This window comes from Bradysia coprophila, unplaced genomic scaffold, assembly GCF_014529535.1.
Source record: "Bradysia coprophila strain Holo2 unplaced genomic scaffold, BU_Bcop_v1 contig_248, whole genome shotgun sequence".
Lineage (NCBI taxonomy): Eukaryota > Metazoa > Arthropoda > Insecta > Diptera > Sciaridae > Bradysia > Bradysia coprophila.
Window position 1 is genome coordinate 1,181,564 of NW_023503509.1, and position 13,528 is coordinate 1,195,091.

A 13,528-nucleotide genomic window follows, 5' to 3' on the forward strand; every position below is an offset into this window, starting at 1 on the left:
AAATCCTGAATTTGCTAAGCCCCAAATGTCAGCCCTTCTAAGTGAATGCGTTAACGCAGCGTAATTTTAGGAGTTTTGGGAGATTTTAGTAGCAATATCAAAATTTTGGTAGATTTTAGGAGGTGAGGGAGGCCAGGATCTGTATGTAAATCTCGGCTAAGTCAGAGAGCCCAAACTCCTTCAACTGCATTTTAACAAACAACAAAAGAAACTCAAGTTTTTTAATTCGATAAATTTCCATCTTTTATTTCTAGAGAAATTTTCTTTTTTTAAAAAAAATAATTAAAATTGCGGTCTGTTTGCCATCAAACAGGACAAATGTGTAAATGTTTGAATCAACTTAACAATAAAATCGTTCATCACTTTAAAATGTTCATTAAAAAAAAAAAAATCTAATTCAGAAGCCATCAAAGGTAATGCCGCGACAGCGTTTTAAGTATAGTAGCACGCGTGCGTGCTTCATCTGAACATGGTGTTATAGTCACAGCATTATCGAATTTGTACCGGAGCTTCTTGCATACGAATCTTACGGCTTAAATTAAATTGATTTCCGAAGAATATTCCAACTTTAATAAAACTTAAAACTCTATTCTTCTTCCTGAGACTTGTCTTTGTCCTTGTCCTTTTTCTTCTTTTTCTTTTTCTCCTTCTTTTCGCCATTTTCACCCTCGCACGTAACTGCCAACGGTTCGGTCAACGTGACATCCGCTTGTGGTTGCTCCTCTTCTTCCGGATTGGCTTTCTTTTTCTTCTTTTTCTTCTTCTCTGATTTTTCTTCCGGTGCTATCGCCGAATCGTTCAGTGAATCGTCACCGACACTGAGTTTTCGCTGTAACAATACAAACATAATCGACCGTTAATAAAGTACCGACAGAAATGCCGTCTATTCAAAATGGGGATCTTCGATTCCATTCAGTAAGACCAATCGATAAACGAATCATTGATTGTCATTCGAAAAAGATTATTCATCACAAAGGACCGTCAGATCAAACAACAACAAAAAATTTGGAAAATTTACAACAGAAAAATTACCTTGCTTGTGGTCTCATCCGATGCGGGTGTTGTCGGTTCAGTTTTTGTGCCATTTGTACGGTAATCGACGAAACTGGTCAACCATTCTTTGGGCGTATTTTCATTCGGTCTGCCGAATTTATCCAATTTGCCGGCCGTTATCAGCGATTTCTTTTGCGATGCCTTCGGTCCGAGACCCCATTTTCGCGGATATGTATCACGTTCCATAATGACTCGTTTAATTTTAGCACAGACTCCATGATCGCAACTCGCCATAGTGGCAGTGGTCATTTGAGCAATGGCTGTACGAAATGAAGCAGAATGTTAGCAATCGGGTCTCGTTTCGGTAAACGTTCAATTCGAACGAAAAAATGTTTGCTTTGAGCTAATGAGACCGGTTGGTGTTGCACGCACACCCGATTCACAGTGATCACAAAATCGAAACGAGTCGCCTGCGGAGAATTGATTGAACGAGTGAACAAAACTACTCGTTCGCTCAATTCTATGCAGATTGTCTTTCTCTGTTGTGATGTGCATGTAGAATTAATTCCTCAGGCAGTACGTTAAACAACACGGTCGTTCGCTCAAAGAATTTTGAATTTTTGTCATCAGTTCGATAAGTCTAATCAGCCTCGATCATATCTTGGTGATAATAGGTTAAGTTCATCATAACAAAAAATTCGCGCAGAAATTTACGGAAATTTTAAATGCATCGGAAAACTCACCTAGAGCAATCGCTTCTCCTTTGGTGGTGACCAGAACGATTTCCTCGTCCATTTCGATACCGTCTTCATAGCGCAACACACCGGGCAACATAATCTTGGCACCGTAGCACACAGCATTCACCGAACTGTCTTTCATAATGATTCGTTTATGGTTAATGAGCAGCCCCTCCAACGGCCGAATGACTCGTCGCAACAGACTTTCGTCTTTGTGATTATCATACAAGTACATGGCATCCATAACATCGTGCATCGTCACCAAACCGTCCTTTTCGTGTTGGATACCAGATCGTACACGACGCAATTCCAACATCTGGCCACCGACACCCAGCACAAGCCCCAAATGCACGCACATCGTTCGAATGTATGATCCAGCCTCACAGCTCACCCAAAAAACACCCATATTTCGTTCCATATCGTAATCGCACAGTTTACTGTCGTACACACTGCGGACGCGAAGCTGTCGCTTGACGGCTGATATCAACGGAGGTCTCTGGAATAGGGCACCGCGTAATTTCTCCAATCCTTGTTCGACTTTCGCCCGAGATTCGACGGGACCGTGTAATTTGAATACGGCCACGTACTCTTTGCCGGCGCTCTGTTGCGATTTGACGAGACGCGTTGCACGATCAATGCAAACGATAAGACAACCTGCAAAGCAAACATGACTTTAACACCCCGAGTTCGACCCGATGAAGGACGCTCCGATTGTATACCTGTTGTTTTCGGATCCAATGTGCCGGAATGGCCAGTCTTTTCCACTTTTAAAATACGTTTCAGCCAAGCCACTATTTCATGCGAACCTATAGAAGATTCAAATGTCAGTATTGCCGGGCCCGGTCGTTTATCAGTTCGTTTAGTGGTAAATTACTTGGATTTGCCGGTTTGTCCAGATTGATGTAACCGGATTTGATGTATTCTGTTATGTCGCGATTCAACGGTGATGCACCGTTCGGCAGCGGCGTGTAATGATTGGTGCGGATGTTCAATTTATCGAAATTTTTCAACAACAGTGGCCATTGGGACGTGTCTAGTTTAGCAACCTTATCGGAAGGTTTGATTTTGAAATCGCCGGATTTTTGGATTTCGCCCAGATCCATTGGTTCCGACTTAATTTCCACAACTGAGCTATCGAGCGATTTCGATTTTTTCTTCTTTTTTTTCTCGACAATCATTTCTACAAACACGGAAAACACAAAAAAAAATTTAACATCGGAAAAAAATCGACGAATGTAAGGTTATGTGTTGCAATCAAGCCAGAACGCGTGTGTTCAACTCACGTCGACACCGAATTTATTGATTTATTTCAAATGACTACGATCGGAACTATTCTTATCGGAATTATTAAGATGTAATTGATCCATTTTCGTTGAAAAAGTATCGATTTTCTGTTTATAATTTACCTGTATCTGCCATAGTTCTCAAAAAATTTTGTCTACAACGTGCTTTCGGCTGGCGAAACTTCAAATGGAAAGAGTATGTCGGAATGTCGTACGGAGGATGTCAAAAAAAATGTGTGTGCGCCGACGTACAGGCACATATCGGACATAACCGACATAACCGACATAACGAAGAAATGCGCTCCATCTATTCAGTAAACCTCATACCATTTTTAAAAACGATGCGATATGGATAAAAATCTGGTTTTAATTATCGACGCTACAACACGCTAAATTGACTAAAATCAATTGTAAAAAAGAGATATGTAAATGCTGTTTGGAAACTAAAGATCAAAAAGATTTTTGTGTTACATTTTCTGGCACTACTTATTTGTGAACCAACTTCACTGCCAAAAATACACTACATGGAGTGAAGTTATTTAAACCAATGAAACTATAAACCAGGTATGGTCAATTCATACAAACCGGAGGACATAGCGATTTCATATAAACAAACTCACCTCTCATGGGAGGTGAGTTTCTTTATATGAAATCGCTATGTCCTCCGCTCCATCCAAAGTATGACATTCGACCATACCTTGTGTTGACGTTCATTGATTTAAACGGAAAATTGAGCGTATATAAGTAAATAATTGTGGCGTCTCTACAGGCGAACCGAGGTTCATATACGCAAATAACTATTGATAGCGTCATTACGAGATTTCGTTTCCTCTCCGTTGCTCCCTGTTTGTTCCTTGTGAAACAAATATGTGTCACTGAATTATTTTTGGTATCGGGGAATCTGGCACACGGTGCCAAAAGAACACACTTTTAAACTAAGTCATAGGTGAAAACGTACACGGAAGTTTATTGCTGCAAATGCTTTTTAGCCATGTCATCGACTTCATGACTCCTTTTACAAAATTTTGGTATCGAAAAATCGTGTGCAAGTTGAAAAATACGTTGTTTTAACGCAGTGTGCCAAATTACCCCACGCCTTATTTTTTTATGAACAAACTTCACTCCTGTGCCATTTCATGGGAATGAACCAATGTGAAGTTGTTACACAAAAAATAGTCCAGCGAGAATGAAGTACTATAATAAAATGTTGCGCCTCTACAGGCCAACCGAAATCGCTATTTCCTCCGGTTTACATGGACAGAACATACCAGTTTTGTACTTTCATTGAAAAAGATTACCTCATGCAATGAATATATTGTGAAAATTGTTCTCACTCAGTCACTCAGTAATGCTCAAATTCACAATCTATTACTTTCGCAACCAATGTAATCTCCTTGTACGTCTTGTAAACATAAAATTAGTTTAAACCAGGGAAGTAATAGAAAATGGACTTTCCGTCCCTAGGGAAAAGTCTCCCCTCATTCCTAAAGGAAAACGTCATACTACACTTGGGAAATAATTTGATATTTCGTATCACGATGAGTAAAAGTACCTCCGGCTAAAGCCCTCGGACACTTTTACTCATCTGGATACGAAATATCAAATTGCTTCCCTAGTATAGTAATATACTAAAATAAGTCGATCTTCGTTTTTAGCAAGTAAGTTCTGAAAGAAAAGGTTAAGATACTCTCGAAAGCCATCAAAATTTGAAGGGTTCAGGTGATGGTAAACGGTACTAAGTGCGAGAATTGATTTAACTGATGACCTAAATGTTAAAAAACTTGGACTAATAAAACCATACGATCAATCAATCATTTTTAAATCGTTCTTGTGACATCATTAAGTTTTCGAATACAAGTTTTCTAACTAATTGGAATGTATAATTGGACAAGACATAACAGTATTAGCTTTCTTGGATTTTTTTCTTGGGAAGATGTATCTCACGAATAAGACATATTAAATAAAATGCATGAGCTAAGGCGTGATCCTTAAATTATGTAAGGCGAAGGAGCCATTGATAGGTCAGAAGATTTTGTTATACAATAGTTATTTATATCACTTGGATTCTTCTTCTTCTTCTTCTTTTTCAGCCTGTTTCTATCCACTGCTGGATGTAGGCCTCTCCAACTTCTTTCCATTTCGTACGATCCATTGCCATTTGCTGCCAGTTTGTACCTGCAATATTCTTAATTCCGTTTGTCCATCTCTCTGGTGGTCTACCTATAGCTCGTCTTTTATATGGTCGCCAGTTCATCTTTTTGGTCCAACGTTCGTCTGTCCTTCTTGCAATATGTCCCGCCCAGCTCCATTTCAGAGATGCTATTCTTTCCATGACATCAACGACCCTGGTTTGTTGTCGAATCCATTGATTCGTCATTCTGTCTCTGAGTGTTATTCCAAGCATACTCCGTTCCATGGCTCTTTGTGTCACTCTCAATTTATCTTCGGATGCTTTCGTTAAAGTTAACGTTTCCGCTCCATAAGTGAGCACTGGAAGGACACAAGTGTCGAAAACTTTGCGTTTCAGACTATTATTCATATTGCTTTTGAAAATTAGTCTGAGCTTTCCGAACGCTGCCCATGCAAGACCAATCCGTGGATTGAAACCACGAAATTACAGTATACGTGTGAATTCGTATACCGAGAGAATAATTTTTGCGTAAGTATGTATGTTTCGTCGAGACGAAGTCGAGTGATTGAGTGGTTTCAATCCTGTGATGCACACAATTTTACACTCGTCACACCATGAAATACACAAACAACAAAACCAAATATAATACACACCGTTCAAGGTTGAACTTGAATGTATATAAGAAGAATGAGAATACAGAAAAACGAAACCGAAAATACGCGATATAAAGCCGAGTTGATCGTTCGATGTGCATCACACTACTCGTTTATACGAGGAGTAAGCTCCGCCTTCGTATCAAATTTTTCTCTTTGACGAATAACATAAACAAACTCCACCATTAAGGAAAACATCGCCTGGATCCCTAGGACTGTTTGCAAGGTCTGCTGAGAGAGAACTAAAAAAGTGTGGTTTCCGATATCTTTTGACGCGTGACAGTGTTTTCATGGTTTGGCGAGTGTAAAATATATAAAACTCTATTGAAGTTTTGTGATGGTTGGTCAGAAAATTTCAAATGGGTCTTACCGCTAACCTTGTCTTGCCCGCATCAGTCATACTCATAGTGTAATCAAAATCAATTGAAATTTAATATTTTTTTTAAATGTACCGCCAATAGCATGTTAACATTCGGTATACCAATCTATCAATACCAATCACTTTTGGAATGCGCTTCAATCGCTGGTGGATAAACAGTTTGTACAAGAAAATCCAACTTAACAAAGCGAAATTTTTTCAAATTTCGGAACTATTCGTATACCATTTTCAGCGGTTGAAGTGTCATCTGCTCGCCTCAGTCACTTTTCAGTTACAAAAGAGATTGACAATTCTTCAGTTCGTTGGTAACATCTGTACTGAAAGGATCTCCCTTTGTTTATTTTTCGAAAAATCAAATAAAAAAAAATTAAAAAATTTTGTTGAAATTTAAAAAATTTTTCCGTGATTGTGTTATTTATAAAATTTAATTATGAAATTCGAATAAGCACACAAGTAAGTGGGAAAGAAATGCTTCGGTATCGTCATCCGATTATATTTTGTGTCGATGCATGGTGGTTCAATTTTTTTTTACCTCTTGGGGCTCGTTTTGGCACTTCTTCATGCTATAAAGTGCGAGCTTTCGATTCTGTTTTTGTATTGTGTATATTGTGTATGCATACGATAAATATATCGAGCAGAGCATAATAGCGATGAGTGTGAGAGAACGACAAAAAAAATTGTTTTTATCAGTGTTTTATGCAGGGTGACAATAAGTACATAATATATTGGAATCGGGATTAGAAATGTACTAAAAATTAATTAAATTCATCGATGAAGTAACGACAATGTTAAACGTATACTATATGTAGTGATGTGACGAAGAAAAATTTTTCGATTCTTTTCGATTATTTGTTTATGCCCCCCACCTAACAGTGTTTTGGTATATATTATTCGTATACGAAACGAATTTTCTGTTCAAATTAGTAGCTAGATGATTTCTTTAAGAGAGATAGAGAGCAGAACTTGGAAGATATACTATTTTCGTTCGCGTTCTTTTCTAATTAAAAGGTGTCAAAACGTTTCGTGTGTATATTTTAAAGTTGATTATGCATATATGATAGAGTCGTCGAACAACAACACACCTCACACAGAAGGTATACATATACTATACTATGCGATCGTCATCGGCGTTTAGATTATATTTTAACTTTACTGTATTCAGTTTTAGCTTAACATCCGACAATGTATACCGTTTTCACGTTAGAATGGGAATCCGTTTTTCGTGTACACATTTCAGTTAATTGTTACAGTAATGGTGCTGTGCACTATAATTCATAAACGACCCTGTAAAGCTTTCAATTTAAAGAAGGGTGTCAGTTATTCTTCTCGATGTGTTTATTCAGCCTACAGACGTTGTTGGTTTGATGACGATAAAAATGTTTCAGTTCATGCATTCCCGTTTTCATTTTCATCCTTTGAGAAAACTGTGAAACAATCATTTAAGGCTTTTGCCTCGTCTGCTTGAATTAGACTATCCAGAGCTCATTGTCCATTGTTTGTCATCGTTGTACATAACAGATGACTGGCCATTTTCAAGTAGTTATTGAATTCACAGTGGGGGGTAGCAATGTCAACAATACAATTTGATTCACTTGCAGCCCTAACGTTGGAGCCCATTTTCCTTTATCACCAGGACTGCAGTGTAATAGTACATTGAATGACAAGGGGCGAAAGTAAAAAAATTCAACCGTGTGCGAGAGTTGGAGCCCGCGCCGAAGGCAAGGGCTCTAATCGCACAGGTTGAATTTTTTTACTTTTGCCCCGAGTCGTTCATACTATTTTTCATGCTTCGGGGCCGAAAATGAGGGCAATTTTTCGAATTTTCTCGGGTTTCCGGCCCTCTGCATGAAAACTCACATGTGCACCTGTTTGGGACGGTTGATTTAAGGCACTTTCGCTTGTAAGCCTCACTTCGTTCGGCCTACAATCCGCGAAATTGCCTAAAATCAATCGTCCAAAACAGGTACACAAATGACTATTTTTTGATACCAACATTGAAAAATGATACTTTCGCCCCGCATATGAGGGGCGAAAGTAAAAAAATGCATCCCACGGGGAGAAAGTACTTAACGAAGAGCGAACGCAACTGAACGAACAGCGAAAGTGACTGACGTCACAGAAAATGAGAGAAATGAGTCGAGTTGTCAACAAAATCCGCTCATATTATGCAGAATACTTTGATCAAAATTGTAAAACACTGTGCGCCAGTGTTCTTATTGAAATTAGCATACAAAGTTGATACTTTTTGTTACTGAATGATTTGTTAGTTATATCTTAATTTTTGTGTGTGTTATTGTTGTGATGGCTAAATTATTAAATTTTTCATATACCAGGGGGCTGCCGCCCCCTGGACCCCCGCATTTTCTGGCTAAATGCCTTTTTATTTCAACATTGAAAATTGATACGTATCGCAAACATCGCAACAAAATGTTGAAATGAAAAGGCATTTAGCCAGAAAATGCGGGGGTCCAGGGGGCGGCAGCCCCCTGTTATATGAAAAATTTAATAATTTAGCCATCACAACAATAAACACACACAAAAATTAAGATATAACTAACAAATCATTCAGTAACAAAAAGTATCAACTTTGTATGCTAATTTCAATAAGAACACTGGCGCACAGTGTTTTACAATTTTGATCAAAGTATTTCGCCCCTCATATGCGGGGCGAAAGTATCATTTTTCAATGTTGGTATCAAAAAAAAATAATTTCCTAGAAACCCCTCTTTTTTCATCGGTGACAAAGCAAAATGGGCTTCAACGTTAGGCTGCAAGAAATAGTTATTCGTTCAACGAGGGAAGAAATGGAATTTCCATCTTGTCTTTCCGAGTTAAACACAACGTTTTTCGAAGGGGAGATGACTATGTCACTATTTCCAATCATAGGAGATGAATCCCACTAGAAAATGACGTCATTTTTCGTACAAAAGTGACGTCATTTTCCATTGCGATTCATCTCCCATAATTGAAAATAGGCATCCTGGATTGTGAAAATGACAACGTTAGACATTCAAGTGATTGAGATTATTATTATTTGACATTGACTCAGACACTATGATAGATATATCAGGGGAGTAAGTTGATATTAGTCGTATTGAAATCGCCTCGCTGTTCTTAAAAGTAGAATAACCCCAACACCAATTTTGGTGGAAAATCCTCATCGGAAAACTATCGGAAAAATGGTAATCGACAATACTGGGATATTATTGCGAATGACAAAGTTTTCTAGAAGTTTAACTCGAAAATTTTCGTAAAATATTTCTTTCAACTTTTCCAACAAACTTTACTCTTTGCTTCGCATTTCGATTTTCAAGCTACTGGTAGCAAGGATTTACATCACCAACTTACATCTGTAAATCGGTTTTGTTTCGAAACTTTTTATGGCAGAACTGGCTTAAGAGTCATTCCGGTCGATGCGAGTTTGTTTTTCTGTGCGTCATATAAATACGTTCATGACTGCAATGTAAGAATAAGAACAGTGTGAAGAGTTTCCTCCTCACAGTGTATCTCTGGAGAAACTATTAGCTCAAATGATTTGGTTATTCAAAGTCAACTTTTGTGCCATATCTGATTAAACAGTACGTGGAGGTATATTGACTAGAAACAGACATTGACGGCGGTGGTTATTTGAGATTACCGTCTTAGACACAACACTATGCACATTTAAAACAAACAAGAACTAAATGAATTCATGACATTATTTGTATAAATATGTGCGTTAACTGACGTAGCAACAGTTATCAGATTACTTCCCATATGTTTCGAGCTAGGTTCAGTACTCATATGGAGTGTCTCTTCTCGATTAAAATCTCTCATCATTCCATGAATCATGGCCATAGCTAACGAATTTTTCCAATTCTTTTACAGGCACAATGAGCATAACTACACCCTCGGATAGTATCGACATAGCGGAAAGGGTAGATGGAAATCTGGAACAACCTCAGGCCATCGATCTGTCGATGCGGAAAAATGTCCACACTTCGGACGAATTGAATAAGAGTGGAAATTCGGTGAATGGTCGGAATAAGAATCGGAAGCGGAAACGACATCACAACAACAACAAAAACAACAACAAAAAATGGTGCAAGAAATTCAAGCGGCAACCATCTCAGCAGCAGCTGATGCACAACAACAAATCCGATTTGGAGAATTTACAAAATGTGAAAAATTCGAACAACAATCGAAAGTACGGTGGCATGGTGTACGGCGGTCAGAAGCATCTGAAATCGATGAATCAATCGATATTCAAGAACATTTCGCACCGTAACTATCGCTGCATATCGTTGCCGGATAAACGGCTACGGAAAGAGTTGATCATTCCGCCAACGAAATTTCTGCTCGGTGGAAATATCTCCGATCCGTTGAATTTGAACAGCTTGCAGGACGAAGCATTGGACACATCGGAAAATGCTGCCACACCAAAATCGTCACCGATCACGACACCGCCAAAAATCGAAGTCATCATACCGCCAAACATTTTCGATCCTTTGCACCTGTTGCAACCAGTCGATTCAGCTGAATATGAGAAGCTGCTTACTGCCCCCATGAAGCGGAAGGTGAAACATCGCAATCGCAAAAAGAAACCACGAAAGCGGCACGATTCGTCCTCGTCAACAGTGGTATCATCAGCAAATAGCACAGCGATCAATATGTCGTCAGATACTTCAGAATTGGTGATATTCACTGACGATGAGCGTATTTCCGATGCTGAAAAGGAATTTCAGGATGATAGGCCTACCAACCAAGCATCCGCTCAACAGAGTACAGAACGGGAACGATGTCCAAAGGATTTACGCTTAGATTTAGGAGTGGACAATGACGGAAACTCAAGTCGCAAACGGAAGAATTTCGAATGTCCCAACAGTCACAAGAAAGTAAGAAGAATGGACTCCATGGATAAAATTGTGAGTCCAGTGATTCCGCAGCCGGGTGCATGGAAACGTGGTCCGATAGCTCCACCGATGGGAGCTCCGCGGAATCGAAATCGCGTATCTTCAACATCAACGAGTGACGATGTTTTGACGGTCAATTCTTTGGCGACAATCAACGAAGACGCGGCCGCTACAGCCTCAACGCCATCAACTCTGGCTCACTCGCCTACCGAAGACGTTTTACAGGCGGAAAATAAACCGCCACCGAAACGAAGACCAGAGAAATCAAAGTACCAGTACGGGAATCACTGTTCGTATCAGGGCTTCGCAGCTCTCACCGATAATAACGATGTACGGCTTCGGGTCTTCAAACAGTATCCGTATCTGTTCCAGAACAAAGACATTTTAGATATCGGTTGTCATGCCGGTCACGTGGCTATAGCGATAGGCCGAATGCTCAATCCCAAAAGTGTGCTCGGTGTTGACATCGCTTCGAATTTGATTTCCATGGCTCATCGCAACTTGTCGCTGTTTGTCCGAATTCCAACGGAAAAATCGACTAGTTCCGCAGCGTCGAAAACTAGCGAAACGAATGCAACCACAACGTGCAAGAAAAAGAAGCACCACAAACGGGACCGAGCAAAGGTGTCGGGTTTCTATCCGATTTCGTTTGGCATCACCTACAAAGGCATTCCACGGATTCCAGGTCTGCAGAGCAAGCAAAGCGATGATCAAAGTTCGACTGTGTCGGCGGATGTGTTCCCGAACAACGTGAATTTCAAGACAATGAATTATGTCGATATGGACGATGTAAATGTGACGAACGATACGCCACAGTACGATCTCATTGTTTGCCTGTCGGTGACGAAGTACATTCATCTGAATTTTGGCGATGCTGGATTGAAAAGTGCATTTAAGAAAATGTTCAATCAACTACGACCCGGCGGTAAACTGATACTGGAAGCACAAAATTGGGCGAGCTATGAGAAAAGCAAAAACTTGACGGTAAGTTAGTCGTATGATTAGTGGAAGCTTCCAAAAATTCATTCCATCCATTTTCGTTTACAGCAAACCATGTACAGCAACTACAAAAGCATCGAGTTCTTTCCAAATAAATTCCAAGAATTTCTACTGAGTACCGAGGTCGGATTTAGTCATACATCCCTGTTGGCAGTGTTACGGCACGCAAAGGGATTCAAACGATCATTGCAGGTAATTTCAAATTTTTTTTTTTTATCAAATGAAAACAGCGAAACTAAACCTCTTCCATACATTCACAGCTCTACGTGAAAGGCGACTTTACTCCGTCACAAATTTGCTGGTCAGACAGCCATATTCCTCAAACGCCATACGAAGAACCCTCCTCCCACATATACCGCGCCTATTATGCTCAAATGAGACGACCGCGAACGGTTCGCTCTGTCTGGCAGAGTGACACACTAGCGCACATGAGTTCGCGATTCACACCGCACGGTCTATCATCCACGTCCCAATACTACAATCCTCTGGAAACGGACAGCTACCTGCCCAGCTACGACAATGAGATCCAGACTCGGCATTACTGCTTCGTAAGTCCACTGTATTCGACGGTATGGTCTCCACCAAGTGGCAGAAAGTCGGCATCGCAAACGCCACTGTTTGGCAGCATTCGAAAAGTGGACGACGGAGACGAAAATCTTCGACCGCATGTATATATACCGACCGGTAACTATGATGGCCGTGATAGTAGCCGTAGCATCGACGATTGCAGTCAATCGCCGCAGACGAGTCACGTGTATTCGGCAGCAACGCCAGAGAGTCGCAGCTGTCGGGAACCGGATGCCGATTATTGTTCACCGAAAGGACATGTTTACGCAACGGCATGTGATAACTCGTCGAGTCCGCAACAGTACAGTGGTGAAAGTTCTCGCAGTATTGAAATCGAACAAGAGGACAATGTTGAAGATAACTTGGCAGATACTCAGGCTCGGTCGTTTAGTCTATAAACTGTAAATAATTTACAGACACACAAAACCAACACACATTCACTGCAAAGAAAAGGAAGCAAAAAATTGAGAAAGTTATTCGGTTAAGCAAAGGCAAAAAAAAGTTTTTATTTGTTTAATGTTATTGTAATTTTGAATTAAACTTCTATTTAACTCATTATATCAGCGGTGTATCCTTGAGTTACGATGGGCTTGGACAAAATTACAATTGAATCAAAATATGAAAATTATTCTCTCTCTCTCCTCTCTCGGTTGAGGAGCCTATCCTTGGCTGAAACGTGGTGGCTGTTGGTTCAATTGCGCTTTATGCGCTGGGGTACTGCTCCCGGGGGGAAGTGCAGTAAGGGTTGAGATGGGCTCTAGCCTCACCTTTGGCAATGTTGGTGCATAAACACCGGTATTTAAAGGCAGTTCTACGCGCTGATTGAGCGGTAATCTCGAAATTCTTTTTGGAAAGGAAGAGCTGTTATGCTTATGGCAGGTAAGCTCTCTAATC

At 40.0% G+C, this 13,528-nt stretch overlaps 2 protein-coding genes across 3 annotated transcripts; one reads left to right on the plus strand and one right to left on the minus strand.

The window, feature by feature from the left end:
* Positions 1 to 233: 233 nt before the first annotated feature.
* LOC119078246 (H/ACA ribonucleoprotein complex subunit 4) lies at positions 234 to 3,244 on the minus strand. The gene is made up of 6 exons (XM_037185721.1): positions 3,137 to 3,244; positions 2,605 to 2,910; positions 2,450 to 2,536; positions 1,737 to 2,384; positions 1,033 to 1,313; positions 234 to 829 (listed from the first exon to the last, which is right to left on the minus strand). Exons 1-6 carry the CDS (start codon positions 3,147 to 3,149, stop codon positions 587 to 589), a joined length of 1,578 nt encoding a protein of 525 aa, XP_037041616.1. The 5' UTR covers positions 3,150 to 3,244; the 3' UTR covers positions 234 to 586.
* Positions 3,245 to 6,406: 3,162 nt separating this feature from the next.
* LOC119078231 (7SK snRNA methylphosphate capping enzyme bin3) lies at positions 6,407 to 13,084 on the plus strand. 2 transcript variants are annotated; one of them, XM_037185691.1, is made up of 4 exons: positions 6,407 to 6,629; positions 10,044 to 12,052; positions 12,116 to 12,259; positions 12,328 to 13,084. In XM_037185691.1, the coding sequence occupies exons 2-4, from the start codon at positions 10,049 to 10,051 to the stop codon at positions 13,030 to 13,032; spliced, it is 2,853 nt and encodes a 950-aa protein (XP_037041586.1). In that variant the 5' UTR covers positions 6,407 to 6,629; positions 10,044 to 10,048; the 3' UTR covers positions 13,033 to 13,084. The 2 variants fall into 2 exon arrangements, with proteins under 2 accessions (XP_037041586.1, XP_037041585.1); XM_037185690.1 differs by lacking the exon at positions 6,407 to 6,629 and adding an exon at positions 7,117 to 7,270.
* Positions 13,085 to 13,528: the final 444 nt, after the last annotated feature.